This window comes from Melitaea cinxia, chromosome 15 (assembly GCF_905220565.1).
Source record: "Melitaea cinxia chromosome 15, ilMelCinx1.1, whole genome shotgun sequence".
NCBI lineage: Eukaryota > Metazoa > Arthropoda > Insecta > Lepidoptera > Nymphalidae > Melitaea > Melitaea cinxia.
In genome coordinates, this window is record NC_059408.1 from 12,708,548 (window position 1) to 12,727,210 (window position 18,663).

Sequence of the window (18,663 nt, forward strand, 5' to 3'; positions counted from 1 at the left end):
AATGAAGTATTACAAAACTTGTGCTCCTTGATAAGAACCAATGTCGCTTTTCAGTCAGTGCTTTATTTGCATGATCATTATAATAAAATAACTATCATGCTAATCTTATTAGATGTAATAATAATAATAAGAATAAACAAGACATTTGATATGAGCTATTATTAGTTATCTAAATGGAAATCATCTAAATAAACTTTCAAATAAATTTTATTACTAATAAACTCTTAATACTTTTGCATTTCAAAGTTTTGTATAGATAATTGAATTTAACGAAGAAGTCTTAATCTTACCATTTCTAGTTTAAATTATATAAAACTAAAAGCCATACAAATTATTATTTTCAGTATTTTTTTAGATGTGTTTATTTATTTATAATTTATAATCAAAATGACAAATATTTTTTAAGAGCGAATACCTATCTATTTTCATAAAAAATCATTAGAATGGCATGCAACTACGTAACGTTATGTCCAGTTCCGTCCGTCAGTAGTCTGAAGTTTACATGCGCGGACGCAGTTCGTGTACGTGGAAAGTTAATTTTTTTTCAACAGTAACTACAAAGATCCTTCAACGATATCTGTAAAAAGTTTTTAGTTTTTTATTTTTTTATTAGCTTTGGTTGTATAAAGTGAAAATTGGTGAGTTTTTTTTTTATATTTTTTAATATGTGACATATTGTGATGAAAGTAAGGGAAATTGGATATTTGCGTAAATTAGATTTGATTAATACGGTTCATTTGGAATATATTGCAAAAAACTACTTGTATAAAGTTTTCTTACCATTTTTTCTTTACGTCAATAGTTTGTAAATAGTACTCTATTCTATATATCTTGTAATATTTTATTTCTTGAAAAAGAAAATAATTTTGAATTAAAAAAAATAGAAAATAGTGAAATGAGATATTATACTACATATTTAAATAAACTTAACTCTACTTAAACTATCTACTTGAATTACGTACCTATATACCAGGTTTTATACTATTTGTATGTATATTAGGACTTTGATTTTATACCTTAATTTAATGACAAAAAATTCTAATTTTTTTTAATATATCAAAAATCGACCATTCTAGCGGGGATCGAACCTGCATCTTCAAAAAAAAAGAATACGTTTTTCGGTTACACACGATCATACACCCTTCGGTTATAAATCATTACGAAAAATAATTTAAAATAAAAAATTAAAGTAAGGAGGTTAAACTAAATATAGTTCAAAATTAGACATACTTGTCTTGTGATCTCATCAAGATTTATTAGTTACAGTTGCATTCCTGAGTCATTGTTTGTATTATTTTATACTGGTTTATATTATATTGCTTCTTAATAGAAAAAAGCTTTAAAACTCTAAGGGCCTGTTTCATCAGTTGTGGATAACACTATTTGACGGATGACGATACAGCGAGAGGTGGAATAGGCCAGTAGGCTCTATTTCTCCCCAAATAATAAACTGCAACTTTAATATTAATATATTGAAATAGAAATATCTCATAAATATAGTAAAATTCGATGGTAAAAAGAATAATGAATCAAAAACTTTTAACTGACGGATACTGTTTCTTTCTAAAACTTTTTATTATCATCCGTCAAATAGCGTTTTCTGTAACCCCTGAAATAGGCCCAAAGTGTAAATTAAAAATACATATTTTATTTCTATTTGGACCAATAAATATATGAGCTAAACGCATGCGTTATGATTTAAATCATGATTAATTTTAATAAATATACCTAATAATTATAATATTTTAGAAAGAAGATACCATAATTATATAATCAAATTATCTTATTATTAAATTGTCATCCATTTCTTTCTTGTAACGTCAAACCTGAAAATGCCTCGAAGAAATCGCTTTTGGCAAACGCTGCCTCATTATGCATTTTCCCTTTTCCTTCAAAATTCGACCTAACAGAAGATCACAGCTAAATAATATTGCTTTCAAGCAATGTTGTGTTGCTGTTGTGAGTGAGGTTGGCTGGAGCTCGTGGGGGAGATTGGGGGTAGGGTCGGCAACGCCCTTGCTATGCTTTTGGCGTTGCATGCGTCTATAAGCTACGGTAATCGCTTACCATCGAGTGAGCCGTACACTGGTTTGTTGACCTAGTTATATAAAAAAAGAATGTTATAATATATGAATGTATTATTTCCAATAGCGTCAGAGTATTTTTCAATATAAAGTATGCATAATAACTGTTTTTATTTATTTATCATACTTGAGTATGTATATAGTTGATCGTCATAACGTTCGATCGTCGTTTATGATTATGGAAAAATTTAGCACAAAGTAAAAATAGAGTGCACTTTAATAGATTGGACGTGGGCGGTAGTAAAATTTGCTTTACCTTGGCGTGCAGTGGTAAACAAATGCATCACGATATTGTACATTATGTCGAAAATAATATTTTAAGGAAATAACTACTACTCCTTTACTAAAGAATTAGTGTGAATAAATGTTTGATCGAACCACTTAGACAACGTTACCTATAACAATAAAAATAAGACTCTATGTGAAATAATTGTGTTTGCTTGCAAACGAAAAAAAACCGACTTCAATTACATTGATGAGTAATACAACGTAGATCGACGAAAAAATAGTCAAGTAACTACGCGTTATCAAAGATTACTCAAAAAGTATTTATCAGATCTTAATAAAATTTATATGTGACCACATGATAAACATCAGCTTTCGATTAAATTAAAAATTATCAAAATCGGTACACCTAGTAAAAAGTTATTGCGGATTTTCGAGAGTTTTCCTCGATTTCTCTGGGATTTCTTCATCAGATCCCGATTTCCTTATCATGGTACCAAACTAGGGATATTCCCTTCCCAGCAAAAAAAGAATTATCAAAATCGGTACATCCAGTAGAAAGTTATGCGGTATAATACAACGTAGGTCAACGAAAAAAGCGTCAAGTAAAAACGCATTATTAGATATAACTCAAAAAGTAGTTGTTAGATTGCAAATAAATTTAAATGGGACCAATTGACACACACCTCCTTTCGATTAAAAAAAGATTTGTCGAAATCGGTCTACCCAGTCAAAAGTTCTGATGTAACATACATAGAAAAAAAAAAAAAAATAATAAAAAAAAAATACAGTCGAATTGAGAACCTCCTCCTTTTTTGGAAGTCGGTTAAAAACTTACTAAAGAAAATAATTTGATTTTTTTTAATACATCTACTACTCCTTTACTAAAGAATTAGTGTGAATAAATGTTTGATCGAACCACTTAGACAACGTTAACTATAACAATAAAAATAAGACTATGTGAAAAAACTTACTAAAGAAAATAATTTGAATTTTTTTTAATACATCACTCATTTACGTTTAAGAGTCGTAAACTATTTTAAAATATTTTATATTTTAATACTTTACCCTTGTTAAAAAGTTTTCCTGAATAGGTACACGATTTAATGCTACTTCGTTAAATGTTAGGCGTCTATATATTATTTACATATTGTATCTTTTACAGGTAATAATGAGTCAGGAGAACAATAATCAGACATACGAGGTATGTTATCATATTGGAGTTAAAATCTTAAAAAAGTGGTATATAATACTAATATATAAAAGTTGGTCAGTTTTCGAGTTACAGAGATAGTAATAGCATCATATAATCATAGTTATCTACCAACGGTCAGTGGAGCAGCGTGGTGGATTAAGCTCCAATCCTTCTCCTACACGGAAAAAGGGGCATATGCCCAGCAGTTGGATGTTACAGGCTGAATGCAATAGTAAAGTTAGAAAGTAGGTTATTTTTTTTTTAAATTACTTGCACTTAAAACACAACGGCATAAAAGGCCTGTGCTGGTGCCTGACAATTTAGTCTTTGCAGTAGACGTGATTTTGGCATATACAGATAAACTGGATTATATTGTATGTCCGTTCCTTTGTTTTTAGAAGTTTGGAAAATTATATTCACCGAAAACGTTATTTTTTTTAAATAAAACAAAAAGGAGTTCCAGTTAGTAAGTGTTAAAACTTCATTTAATGGAAACATCAATCAATCAATCAATCATTACAGCCTATACAGTCCACTGCTGGACATAGGCCTCCACAAGTTTACGCCAAAAATAACGTGAACTCATGTGTTTTTGCCCATAGTCACAACCCTGGGCAGGCGGGTTGGTGACCGCAGTACTGGCTTTGTCGCACCGAAGACGCTGCTGCCCGTCTTCGGCCTGTGTATTTCAAAGCCAGCAGTTGGATGGTTATCCCGCCATCGGTCGGCTTCTTAAGTTCCAAGGTGGTTGTGGAACCTTGTTATCCCTTAGTCGCCTCTTACGACATCCACGGGAAGAGAGGGGGTGGCTAAATTCTTTAGTGCCGTAGCCACACAGCATGCATGCAAGCAGCAGCAATGGAAACATGTTTAATACAAAATAATTAGTGGTTATTATTATCTAATGAATTTCTTAGATATAACCTAGACAAATATACGTTAAACAAATTCTATGTTCATTTTAATGTTTTTGCATCAGAGTGCCATCTATTAAATAAACTTTGTACTACATTGTAGCTGCCGTAAAATATCACGAGTTATTTATTTCTGTTGTGTCGGTGTGATAAGTGTTTTTAAAATTTCATAGATGTCGCTAGTAAGGTTTTAAAAATAAAAGCACTAATAATTGAATCTAGTGTGGCTCAGCAGTGTTCATTTAGTAATTAGGTACCTTATAAAATATCTTATACTATTAAACGAGCAATTCTTGTATATATATATATAATCTGAATCTCGGAAACGGCTCCAACGATTTTCATGAAATTTAGTATGCAGGGGATTACGGGGGAGATAAATAAACCTAGCTAGGATTCATTTTTAGAAAATGTCGTTTTATCCCTGTTTTAAGGCAATGAAAAAATGGCTACAATATCGTTAGAATAAGAAGGTAAATTTCGCATCTGTCAATAAAGTTGTAATAGCTCAGGGGAAATCGGCCGATCGCGCTCGGCCGAAAAGATCATGGTTCGAATCCTCAAGTTTTCCAGATCGATTATCGTTTTTTTTTCTTTTTTTTTTCTAAAAAAAAATAAAATCGAAAAATATTATTCAATTAAATACGAATTACATATTGATAAAATATTATTTTATCAATATGTAATTCGTATTTAATTATGATTTTCAAAAAACACGATTTACTAAAAATACCGAGCTAAGCTCGGTCACCCAGGTCCTATTTTTAAAGCGTCAAAATTGCACTTTCAAATCGTTTGTTCGGTAAAATCACAAGTAGATAACCAATAAAAATATTAGTTGGAACATCAGGAATAATTTATTTATTGTATTTTTTAATTTTACCAGGTCCATAAATCCGAAGAACTAGGCAGATATCTCGTCGCTGCTCGTGACCTCTCTCCCGGCGATGTTGTTTTATCAGAACTACCACTAATCTTTGGACCAAAAGCCATGCTTGACCCTGAAGCATCTATGCCATGTGTGGGATGCTATAAGCCAGTATTCACTGACGTTGGAGAAAGATGTTCTAGGTATTCTCTTTTTTTTTAACCTATTGCATAAAAATTTAAGGTTCCATTTGTGATCAATTTAGCTTTTTTTTATTAATATTTTGACATTTGTAATTAGTTTCACCTAAAGTAAATTTTTGCAATAATTGTCATTTATGATCAAGAAATAAATTTAACATTCCTCAAAATAATGCTATTAATAATAGCATTATTAGTGGTCTTGGTAGAAACAGACCTAAGTCAATTTGTATTGTATATATTGCCAATATTAATACCTGTATGTAGCCTTTAACTTTTAGTGTTAAATGTTAATGATAAAGTTATTACTTTATTATATAATAATTTGCGTTCAGCCTGTATCATCCCACTGCTTAATCCTTACAGAAGATCACAGCAAAATAATACTGTTTTCAAGCAGTATTGTGTTCCTGTTGGTGAGTAAGGTGACCAGAGCTCCTGGGGGGATTGGGGATTGGGTCGGCAACGCGCTTGCGATGCCTCTGGTGTTGCTGGCGTCTATAAGCTACGGTAATCTCTTACCATCAGGGGAGCCGTACGCTTGTTTGCTGACCTAGTGATATAAAAAAAAAAAACCACCACGCTGCTCCCATTGCAGGTTGGCGGATATGTTCCCTGCTATAAGTAACGTTCGCTATCAGGTATTTGTGATAATAACCGGGACCGAAGGCTTAACGTGCTCTCCGAGGCACGGTGGGGTTACCCACAAGGACATACATCCAAACCGGAATGGAATATTTATAGAAATACAAATATCCGCAAACCGTCTGTGTTTTAGGCGACTACTTGCATCTCTACACCACAGCGGTTTTTATATAATAATTTAAAATATATATATAATAATTTATTATAGATAATTAAATTTATTTATTTAATGTATAAGGGTCAGTGGTACTTTCTAGATGCGGATGGCCTGTGTGTTCAGGAAACTGTCCAGGATTGAATGATCCTCGCCACCACGGTGTTGAATGTATCATTCTCAGTACCCGCCCTGAATGCGTGCTTGATAATATGGCTGAATATTACAGGTATTTCGGATTGAGTAATTTATGTAGGTATAATAATCAGCTAGCTTAATAAATTAGAACAGAGGTCGGCAACCTTTTGGCGGACATGAGGTACATAGTGAAAAAAGGCGGGCCCGCACTTGTAAGATAATTTTGTATCTAATAGATATCTATTATAAATGGGTGCTATAATTGACTTTAAAAATGCGAAATTATTTATCTTTATTTAATTAAATGACAAAGGAACAATGAAAACATAATGAAGGGAAAACAAAAACTAACATAAAACAAAGACTTCAAAGTACTTAAAAACTAATTAATGAAAAATTAAGACAATTTAAAAAAATGGATGTCACGTTTGAGGCTGTATTTGAGAGGATACTTTTTTGTAGTTCAGTTTTCATGATGTAATATAATTCTTCTTGGTGGTTTATTGTAACGGTAAAACAGAGGACAAAGAGATAAACATATCGCATCCTGTTAGCTGTTAGCATGTTGGTGTATTGGCGTGTTGGCTGTTGGCGTGTTGGCGTGTTGGCGTGTTGGCGTGTTGGCGTGTTGGCGTGTTGGCGTGTTGGCGTGTTGACGTGTTGGCATGTTGGCGTATTGGCTGTTGGCGTGTTGGCGTGTTGGCGTGTTGGCGTGTTGGCGTGTTGGCGTGTTGGCATGTTGGCGTATTGGCTGTTGGCGTGTTGGTGTGTTGGCGTGTTGGCTGTTGGCGTGTTGGCGTATTGGCGTGTTGGCGTGTTGGCATATTAGCGTATTGGCGTGTTGGCTGTTGGCGTGTTGGCATGTTGGCGTGTTGGCGTGTTGGAGTGTTGGCGTGTTGGCTGTTGGCATATTGGCGTGTTGGCGTATTGGCGTGTTGGCGTGTTGGCGTGTTGGCTGTTGACTGTTGGCGTGTTGGCTGTTGGCATGTTGGCTGTTGGCGTATTGGCGTGTTGGCGTGTTACCATATTGGCGTATTGGCGTGTTGGCTGTTGGCGTGTTGGCATGTTGGCGTGTTGGCGTGTTGGAGTGTTGGCGTGTTGGCTGTTGGCGTATTGACGTGTTGGCGTATTGGCGTGTTGGCGTGTTGGCGTGTTGGCGTGTTGGCTGTTGACTGTTGGCGTGTTGGCTGTTGGCGTGTTGGCATGTTGGCGTATTGGCGTGTTGGCGTGTTGGCTGTTGGCTGTTGGCGTGTTGGCGTGTTGGCGTGTTGGCTGTTGGCGTATTGGCGTGTTGGCTGTTGGCGTGTTGGCGTATTAGCGTGTTGGCTGTTGGCGTATTGGCGTGTTGGCTGTTGGCGTGTTGGCGTGTTGGCCTGTTCACCCGCGCTTTAAACATGTCCGGGTTGTATGAACTCGGAAATACAGACGCCGGCAAGGAATTTCACTGATTCTACTTTCAACCACATTCATATATTATGTATGAATAATCAAATTTATTGTATACGAGTCAAAGTAACGGTAAATATGTTGACGTGAACGGCTACTTTTAATAATTAAGTAATTAGCTACAACGAAATTGAATCATTTTATTGTGTTAGTGCATAGAGTAAAAAATATCGTGCTGAAGTTTGGAGCAGCCCAACGCAGATATTGCAGGTGTTGTTTGTCACTGTAGTCATACAAAAAAATTACCCTTAAGAGTCCTACTGCTGGACTTCTCTCTATCTATATCTATAATATATATAAAAGCGAAAGGTCACTCACTCATCACGAAATCTCCGAAACTATAACACCTACAAACTTGAAATTTGGCAGGTAGGCTCCTTATAGGACGTAGACATCTGCTAAGAACGGATTTTACGAAACTCGACCCCTAAGGGGGTAAAACGGGGGTTGCAAGTTTGTATGAAAGTCCTATGTTTTTGAAGTAAAAAACTTGAAATTTAAAATGTAAGCTCTATAGATGGTGAAAAGGTGTCCAAATAATGTATCTTTAGAAATCAACTCCTTTTTGGGGTTATAACGGGGTATCGTAGGTTGACTCACCCATCACGAAAGCTCCGAAACTATAACACTTAAAAACTTGAAATTTGGTAGATTGGCCCCTAATAGGTCGTAGACACCCGCTAAGAACGGATTTTACGAAACTCGACCCCTAAGGGGGTAAAACGGGGTTTGGAAGTTTGTATGAAAGTCCTATGTTTTTGAAGTAAGAGACTTGAAATTTAAAATGTAAGCTCTAAAGATGGAGAAAAGGTGTCCAAATAATGTATCTTTAGAAATCAACTCCCTTTTGGGGTTCAAACGGGGGATGGTAGGTTGATTCACTCATCACGAAATCTCCGAAACTATAACACCTACAGACTTGAAATTTAGCAGGTAAGCTCCTTATAGGGCGTAAACCATCGCTAAGAATGGATTTTACAAAACTCAACCCCTAAGGGGGTAAAACGGGGGTTGGACGTTTGTATGAAAATCCTATGTTTTAGAAGTAAGAGACTTGAAATTTAAAATGTATGCTTATAGATAGTGAGAAGGTGTTCAAATAATGTATCTTTAGAAATCAACTCCCTTTTGGGGTTAAAACGGGGGATGGTAGGTTGATTCACTCATCACGAAATCTCCGAAACTATAACAGCTACAAATTTGAAAATCGGCAAGTAGGTTCTTTATAGGGCGTATACATTTGCCAGGAACGAATTTTATAAAACTCGACCCCTAAGGGGATAAAACGGGGGTTGGAAGTTTGTATGAAAATAATTTGCGTTAAGCATCTTAATAGTGTGCTGTGTGGCTGCGGCACTAAAGAATTTAGCCACTCCCTCTCTTCCCGTGGGTGTCGTAAGAGGCGACTAAGGGATAACAAGGTTCCACAACCACCTTGGAACTTAAGAAGCCGACCGATGGCGGGATAACCATCCAACTGCTGGCTTTGAAATACACAGGCCGAAGACGGGCAGCAGCGTCTTCGGTGCGACAAAGCCAGTACTGCGGTCACCAACCCGCCTGGCCAGCGTGGTGAGTATGGGCAAAACACATGAGTTCACGTTATTTTTGGCGTAAACTTGTGGAGGCCTATGTCCAGCAGTGGACTGTATAGGCTGTAATGATGATGATCTTAATAATAATGCATATCTTCATAACCACGCGGATGTAGTCGCGGGCAACAGTTAGTGTATTATAAAACAAAGTTCCCAAAAGAGCGTATGTGATCGATTCCCTCAAAATCTACTTAACGGATTTTCATGCGGTTTCACAAATGGAGAGAGGGCTTCAAGAGGAAGGCTTACGGAACGGCAAAGCCGATTTTAATGAGAGTTTCACTGGAAGTTTGCCGGGAAAACTTTGTGACAAACTGATTTCAACGCGGGCGAAGCCGCGGGCACAGCTAGTTCAATATAAATAAATAAAAGTGGAGTGTCTGTTTGTAATATTAAAATAACCTCTTTTTACTAAATTCCTACTTATGTATACACGGTACATATACTAAAATAACATTTTTTATAATTTTTGTCCATCTGTCTGTTTGTTCCGGCTAATCACTGAAACGGCTGGACCAATTTTTACGGGACTTGCACTGGCAGATAGCTGATGTAATAAGATAAGGAGTAACTTAGGCTACTTTATTTGAAATTTGTTTTTATATTATAACTGCAAACTGAACAATAACAATAATTTGTTAAATTCCACGCGGGAAAAGTCGCGGGCACAGCTAGTAATTATATAGTATTGTGTTTTACTTCATTACTTATTTTACAACGATACCTATGATTCACACTTAAAACTACTACATCACCTAAAAAAGTGTAAAGGATACGATATTTTTAAGTAATTTTTTTAATAAAATATGTTTATTACTACGAAATATGTCGGACGATTTCGCGGGTAAAGGTAGCAATATATCTAATAAATAGTGCAACAACTTTTAACACTTTATAAAAGTTGTTTCTAAATATAGAAAATATAACAAAATATTTATACATACTGTTCCTATTAATTTTTGTATGTACACATAATTTACTCATATTAGTTTAACTAACCAGTCTCGTCATATTCATAATAATATGAACCCGTGACCAATCGAATTCAAATACTACTGAGGCCGCTGCCTCGAATCTTGCGGACAGCGGGTGGTGGTGGCGGCGCGTGAGCGGCGTGATCTTATGCGTAATATCAAATGGACCGGCCCATTTGGTTCCCTCGAAAACAGCGGCGACCGGATTCAGTTCTTGTTTAGCTCACAATAAATTGAGCGTTAGGAATAAATTTGAATCAAAAAGATATTGTCGCCGTTGTTCAGACATTTTTTTCGCGAAGAAAAACAAATATCTCGATGACACAACCACGATCACAACACTACGCAGCTATAGGGCCACGCGATCTACCCGCTGGTTTCGAAAACGGGTATGCGTTGCTCGCCTCGCTACCGCGTCGCCGCCGCCGCCGCCGCCATCCCGCTGCCCGCAAAATTCGAGGCAGCAGCCTTATTTTCACACATTCTTTCGAAACGACTATATAGACCAACGTGCCTCCCGTTGTAGTTTCTTGTGGAAATTTCTAAAAAAATCACACAGAGGGACAATAGATCATTTCACTAAAATGTTTAGAGACACCACATTTCTATAGGCATGTATCAATTTTAGATGATATAGTGCTGTATGAAATAAATGACATTATGCTACGTTATCGCTATTGTTACAGACATGATGCATTATTGCCATTGCGATGTCTTCTGCTCCAATATACGGATCCCGAAAAATGGAAAACGTTATCTGAAATGCAGTCGCATATGGAATGTCGTTTGCCTGGTACGGAGATTTATGAGTGCGTATAAAAGAAATTACCTTTATTAAATTGTCGATTTTTTCGACTTTAAACTAGAAAATAAATAAAATCCTATTAAAGATAATTTTAAAACCAAAAATCTAGATGGTTGCAAAATAAATATTAAACATTTAATTTTATTTTAATTAGTAAATTTAATTTTTTACGACAAATAAACAGGACAAAAATTAAAACTATTAAACTTTAATTAAAATAATTTTAAGTTATTTGTTTAAGTCTATATTTGACTAGCCCGTTGGTACAGTTTGCAGTGACCCTGCTTTATGCTCCGGGGGTTGTGGGTTCGATTCCCACCATGAGTTTGGGTGTAATATATATATTTAATTATATATGTAATATTTAAAATTATGTTTATCGAAAAAAAAATATATGTAGCTATACCAGTCGGCTGTTACCTATAACACAAGCATTAACTTGCTTACTTTAGGAACAGACGACCTTGTGTATATTGTGTAGATATTTATTTATTTATTTATTTTTTATGTTTTTCTTTTTAGCGAAGCAAATGAATTCGTTGTGGAATATCTTATAAATAGTTTTATTGATAAACTAGATGATTCTACTAAGAATAAATATCTGAAAGATATATCAGCAGATCTTATACACGTTATGTGTGGGATAATTGATACAAATGCATTAGAGATCCGATTGCCCGATGGAGCTGAACTTAACGCTTTATATCCTTTTACGTGCTTAATGGAACACAGTTGTATTCCAAATACAAAACATGTATTCAATCTTTGCACAAAAGACAAAAACGATAGCTACCGAATAACTGTTAAAGTAGTGGTTCCGATACCAAAAGGAAGTCATATAGCTACGATGTACAGTCATGCGTTATGGGGCACACAAGCAAGAAGACAACATTTAAAAGACACGAAATACTTTTCGTGCACATGTCAAAGGTGTAGCGACCCTACCGAATTGGGTACCTATTTAAGCGCAATGAAATGTTTCGGAGACGACAAAGGACCCTGTGATGGTGTACATCTTCCGGAAGATCCATTAGATGAAGAGACAGAATGGGCTTGCAGTAAATGTTCAATTAAAGTGAATAATTCACAAATAAATATGCTAATATCCCAAATGGGCGAAGAAGTCGAAAATGTTCAAATGATGGGTGGTTCAGTGAATATGTTAGAAAATATTCTATGCCGTTTATCAACATTTTTACATCCAAATCATTATCACTTGTATTCTATAAAACATTCACTAATCCAACTGTATGGCAGGCAACCTAGTTATATGTCGGAAGAAATTTTAGATAAAAAAATAAAAATGTGTAGAGATTTGATAATTATTACGAAAACTTTAGATCCAGGTAATGCTAGGCTCAGCTTATATAGTGCAGTACTATATCATGAACTGCACTCAGCTTTATTATTAAAATCTAAAAAGGCTAAAAGTGACGGTAGTATAAAATCTATTGAGGAAACTAAGCCTTTGCTAGATGAAGCAAAAGAATCGTTAGAAGTAGCATTAAATTCTTTAAAAGATGACATTGAAGAAACATCGGGTAAAAAGCTGTATGAAGTTATAGAAGAGAGCCAACGTGATTTCAATAAATATTGTAAAGAAAAGAATATTTCATTTTAAATAAATGTAATCATTAAACTCAAATAAATTAAACAATTTGAAATCTTAACTCTAGTATCACAGTTATTACATTATTTGGATATGGATAGCAATATTATTTATAGTAGTTTTTGGTAACTGTCAAAGCATCAATGAATAGTGTTGTCGTTAAAAAAATCTTTCAGCCTTTCTTGTATACCAGCTTAGGCCAGATCTTGTGTTATCTTCATTAACAGATGATATTATCCATTCAGTAAACTTAGATACTCTAGAATATATTCCTGGCATTTTAGCTCTGGCACAACCACTGCCTGTAGATACCACACCAATCACCATTGAATGGCCTTTCTCTTCTTTAACCATCAAAGGACCACCACTGTCAGCCTGAAATGACAATACGTTAGAATGCTACCATAAAAAGTATATTAGTGTTAAACTATGCAACTGTTTTATTTAGGTTTGTGTTACATTTGTGTTACGTATACAACATATATTTGTTTTTAAAATTTTTGTTTGTTAAGTCATACTTTAGGTATTTTTACTATGTTAGAATAAAGAAGAATTAGTTTTACTTTTATTTTAACTTACCCAACAAGAGTCTCGTCCTCCTTGTTCAAAACCAGCGCACATTTGTGTCGCAATGACTTTAACCTTGCTACCTCTTGATTCATACCAACTGTTACATACCCCATTTTCAACTACAGTCACATCTGTCTTTTGTAGAACATTTGGTCTAATTCCTGAAATAAAAATAAAATTATGTATTTATTGAGTACAATTTTCTAGTAAAAAGTTAATAACACAGTAGTAAACGACACTTTTACTAACTCCAGAAAAGGAGGAGGTTCTTAATCTAACTGCATTTTTTTAGCGTTCCTTATAACATTTTATTGTGTGGACCGATTTTGATGATTCTTTTTTTAATCGCAGCTGATGCTTGTCATGTATCATTTATCATCATCATCATATCATGTATCATTTAAATTTGAACGAGACCTGGCAACTAATTTTTGAGTTATCTCGAAAAGTGCGTATTTAGTTGACTATTTTTTCGTCTACCAACGTTGTACGGTCGATATAATTGTAGTCGGTTTTTTTCGTTTGCGAGCAAACAAATGTATTATGTTTTAATGTATAATTTATAACGCTCTGCACACTAAGTCATTGTTTTATAACAATTATAAGAACACAAAATTAAATAGTTTTTAAGAGTATCTTCTGCTCGGAATTATGATTTAATTCTTCAAATCCATTTTATTGAAATGTAGAGGTATGACTTTAAGCGAAGAGGCTAAAGTATTTTAAAAATTTACAATATTTTAATATTTATCTTACCGATTCCTCTATCTTCATTTGTGAAACCCCAACCAGCTACAGTAGCTGTTTCACCAATGAAGTCTGATGATTTCGGTTGTGGTAGACACGCGGGTCTTAAATCACTACTCCATTCCAACTGACGTACCGTTTTAAGAAGGGCAACATCATTTGTCTTCTTTTTACATCTGTAATATTAGTTATGGATTAGGCAAACGAAATCGGAACTGATGTGCTGTACCGTCTATATATATATGTGTATGTATGTGTTGTGCGATAAATTTTTTTCACCTTTAGAAAAACATTATAAACGGATGCGACATCCACTATAAAAATAAGCTAAACTTAGCAATTAATTAAAATCTATACGTTGAGAATTAACCGCTAATTAACATTGACAACTAAAAATCATTAGCAATTAATTTAACAAATCTACGCAGTGAATATCTTTGTTTTTAAATATTGATTTAAGTGACTTAAAAATGAAGATTTGACTTTCGTATACTAAAATAGCCTTCGTTAATTTTATAGAGTATAAAGAGTATTAAAAACTAACCTGATTGAATCATGGATTATCTTTGTTGTTAAATTATCATTGTCTTTACGTTTTACTTTGAGTAGTATCGTAAACGAAAACAATACTTACCTGTATTCAGGATGTGGTAATATTTTTGATAACTTTTCGTTTTTATCACTAACAGATATATCTGTGTACCCAACAACGACTGTTAACTGTTTGGATTTGTAGAATTCATCGAACACACTGAAGCAATATTTTTAAATATAGTAAGGATATAACAAAACATTAAATAAATTATTCTTACCAATTTTTTTTTACAATTACGTCGACAAACAAGCGAACAGCTCTCACCTGATGGTAAGCGATTACTGTAGCCTATAGACGACTGCTGCACCTGAAGCATCGCAAGCGCGTTGCCGATCCTACCCCCAATCCAGGAGCTCTAGCCACCCTACTCACCACAGGAAAACCACATTGCTTAAGAACAGCATTACTTAGCTGTGATCTTCTGTAATTCATGTCATTCTTACCAATTTTAAGACTATGGTAAACTGGCTTGGCCACGCGGTATCACCAGTACATTTTTCGACCCCGTAAAAATTTTTCGTCGATAAGTAGCTTATGCTTATGTATTATTCTAAATATCCAGCTATCTGCGTTTCAAAATCAATTAAAATTAGTTTAGTAGTTTTTGCGTGAAAGAGTAACATTCATCCTCAAAAACTTTTGCACTTATAAGATTAGTAGGATATTGTTTTGATTTCTTAAAAGTTGACATTGGTTTGTTGGATCCTGGTTGTTATCATAAACAACTATACTAATTGTTACTCTCAGTAGGGCAAATATTCCTAAAGGGATGCGGTTGTGTGGCCATTAAACTTCAATCCATCGTATACCGGAAGTAAGGCCTTCATTGCTTTTTTATTTTAGTTTGTCTTTTAGGAATATTCCTATTTTATTTTATTCCTTTCTTATAAAGTAATTGAAACAGTAAATTTTATAAAATAAGCAGGGCATAAACATCAGGTACGGGACGACAATTTAAATTAGAAAAAAAAAATATTTAAGGCTATTTTCTGATTTCAAATCTCAAAATTTTGATATTATTTGTTCATAAAAAACGTGGATAAAAAACTTTTGCACTTAAAAATTTGTAAAATAGAGTTTCGTTGTCACCAGTCTGGTACACTTAAACTTCTACCATAAAATTGGATTGGTTCATATCTGCAGAAATTTCACCCGTGATATTGTTTGTCTGACAGAATTGCACTTACGGCTGAAACATACTTTGCTATTCGAAACACACAGTAAACTTAGCACATCGTTACTTGTTCTTCAATTTAATAGTTTTAAAATAATAATAAGGCACTAAAAGAATTTTTATGTAGTTATGTTTGGTATTTAAAGTGATAGAAATTTACGAACATCAACGAATTCAAAATTATTTTATTCTCTGTATAATCATTAAAAAAAGTAGTTATGTATACGATTGTATTTAATTATACATTGTAATTACCTGCAAATACAGTGTCCTGCTGTTAACAGCCACCTGTCACTGATAACAGTGGCACCACACTGGTGAGTGCCTTGTCTCCAGATGCTTGCCGCCCAGGGGAACTCAGCGGGTAGACTGTCAATCCCGCCCACGATACGACCCTTCCGCGCCATCACAAGACCACACTCCACGTCTGCCACTAAAAAGATAAATACCTTTATAGACTTTTTAAAAACCCAACATGAAAAATCGATACCATGATCTGAGATCATGATTTTTTGAAGAATTTTAATATTAGGCTGGCTTTCCTTATAATGTAATTAAGTTTTAAGAAGGTCTCATTTTATATACTCTTATTACAATTTTTACTAGGCGGAGGTTGATTTTTCAAACCTTTCGCTATCGTAAATTTTCGTTTCGCCAATTAAAGTCATATTTTGTCTTGTTAAATTTAATATTTATTATAAAATGATCGACTGAAAACTCTATATATAACAAACAAAAAAAAAAAAAAAAAAAAAAATGTCTAGGAAAATACAATTTAAGTATTGACCTTAATTGAATGAGAGTTTTTTAACATTCCTGAGTGTATAAATTTACTAATTTACTTTGACGTTCACAGCTCAAAGACATGATTTTGAGAAATTAAATGCAATAAAAATAATAACAGCATTTTCTTGAAAAATTAATACAATTGTTAATGGAGTTAAAGACGGTTCAGTTAATTTAATTTTTTGCTATCTTTAATCTATTCAAGCGAAGTTCTTAGCAAAGAAGTTCTTCTACTCTTACTGTTTTGCTACTTCAAGTTTTCCGTGAAAGAAACATAACTTTGTTGATGATTTTTACTGTCTTTCTCTTATGGAACACAACAACACAAGTTGATTTAGATTTTTTATTAATATAAGATCATTTAAAACACATGAGTTCATGCCATTTTTGGCGCGAACTTGTGGAGACCTATGTCTAGCTGTGGACTGCGGTAGGTTGAAGTGATGATGATAACATCATTATTACCTTTACACAAATATTGTCATATAGAGATTTTTAATAGCTATTAGACTGCTTAATTATGCATATATGAATATTAGTGTAGACAATATACTCGTAGATCAAACAAATAACCCAAATCATTAATATCTCCAAGTGCTATCTCTTTAATAAAATTTAGACTTACAATTGACATAGCACAATCCAAAATCCACGTAAAACACTAGTAATAATATCACAATAAGACGACACATTTTATCGACAAACACTTTTAATCTGAAGCAGTTCAATAATTGTCTTTAAATGACTTTACGAGTGCTTCAGTTTATTAGAATATAAGTAAATAAAATAAATTATATAAGACACAAGTGCACTTGTGTCGAAATGCGTGCACATACTATATGTTCAGATTTCATACAGTTAATATTTAAAGGAACTATGATTTGCTGGAACGAGCCTCCTTCGTACGCTCGAAGGCCTGACCCCTATAACTCACTTCATCTAGTGATGTGTACTCTCGTATTAGTAGCTACGTATCGACGAGTTTGTGTTTCTATTACAAGTACAGTTTTATTTTAAACTATTTTTAGGAAATATTATGGACATATTACACCGTTCAAACAATTAAAAAAAAAAACCATTAAAAATATCAAATCAAAATTTAATCGAAAAGTTTTTAAATCTTCTCATTATCTTTTAAAACTTTTATAAAATATAGTAATTTTTTTGACAGATAATATATTTTTTAACAATTCTCAAGGTGCAATTTTTAGTAAGTTATAATTTAAAATGTAAACAAAAATAATAGTAACCATAATTAAGTCATTAAAGCTAAGAGGTAAGTGACGATCAATTACAGTAACAATTAAGAGGTAACCAAAAAAGCGCAGTTTACACTCGATACAATGATTGTATCGACAAGTAGGCATCACTAATTCCATTTCATTGTCAGGTTCGGCGGGTAACCTCGCTTGATAAGCGCAGATAACGAGCGCGGAACCGCCTGTCATTACACAAATGTATGAGCATTATCGAAATATTTCTATGCAATGTCAGTCAGTGTGAGCCATTAGGGTGACATACTTTTAAATATTTTCATTTTTTTTTATTTTCAGTTGTGTACATAATAAACCTTTTTGGTGCTAGAATTTATTTTCAATTTAATCAATCAAACATTGTTATAATAAAACAAATATGTTATTCTGGTTTTTCCATGTTCTTTCTTATTTTAACCGATTTCAAAAAAGGAAGCCGAGTGAAAATTTATGCGATATAATACAATGTAGGTCGACGAAAAAAATGTTAAATACGTACATATTATTAGAGATAATTTAAAAAGTGCTGGCCAGGTCTCAATTAAATTTAAATGAGACTAACAAGCACCATCTTTCGATTAAGAAAAGAATCATCGAAATCGCTCCACCCAGTAAAAAGTCCTGAGGTAACATACATCAAAAAATACAATCGACACGAGAACCTCCTTTTTTGTAAGTCGGTTAAT

The 18,663-nt window shown here is 33.9% G+C and overlaps 2 protein-coding genes across 2 annotated transcripts; one reads left to right on the top strand and one right to left on the bottom strand.

Annotated features, from left to right (window-relative positions):
* The first annotated feature begins 3,443 nt into the window (after positions 1-3,443).
* Positions 3,444-13,414, top strand: LOC123660409 (SET domain-containing protein SmydA-8). Its single transcript, XM_045595497.1, has 5 exons — positions 3,444-3,513; positions 5,305-5,489; positions 6,389-6,514; positions 11,125-11,247; positions 11,766-13,414. Exons 1-5 carry the CDS (start codon positions 3,481-3,483, stop codon positions 12,862-12,864), a joined length of 1,566 nt encoding a protein of 521 aa, XP_045451453.1. The 5' UTR covers positions 3,444-3,480; the 3' UTR covers positions 12,865-13,414.
* On the bottom strand, positions 12,854-18,172 carry LOC123660178 (transmembrane protease serine 9-like). The gene is made up of 6 exons (XM_045595279.1): positions 18,058-18,172; positions 16,194-16,371; positions 14,804-14,920; positions 14,179-14,345; positions 13,432-13,583; positions 12,854-13,227 (listed from the first exon to the last, which is right to left on the bottom strand). Exons 1-6 carry the CDS (start codon positions 18,170-18,172, stop codon positions 13,012-13,014), a joined length of 945 nt encoding a protein of 314 aa, XP_045451235.1. The 3' UTR covers positions 12,854-13,011.
* Positions 18,173-18,663: the final 491 nt, after the last annotated feature.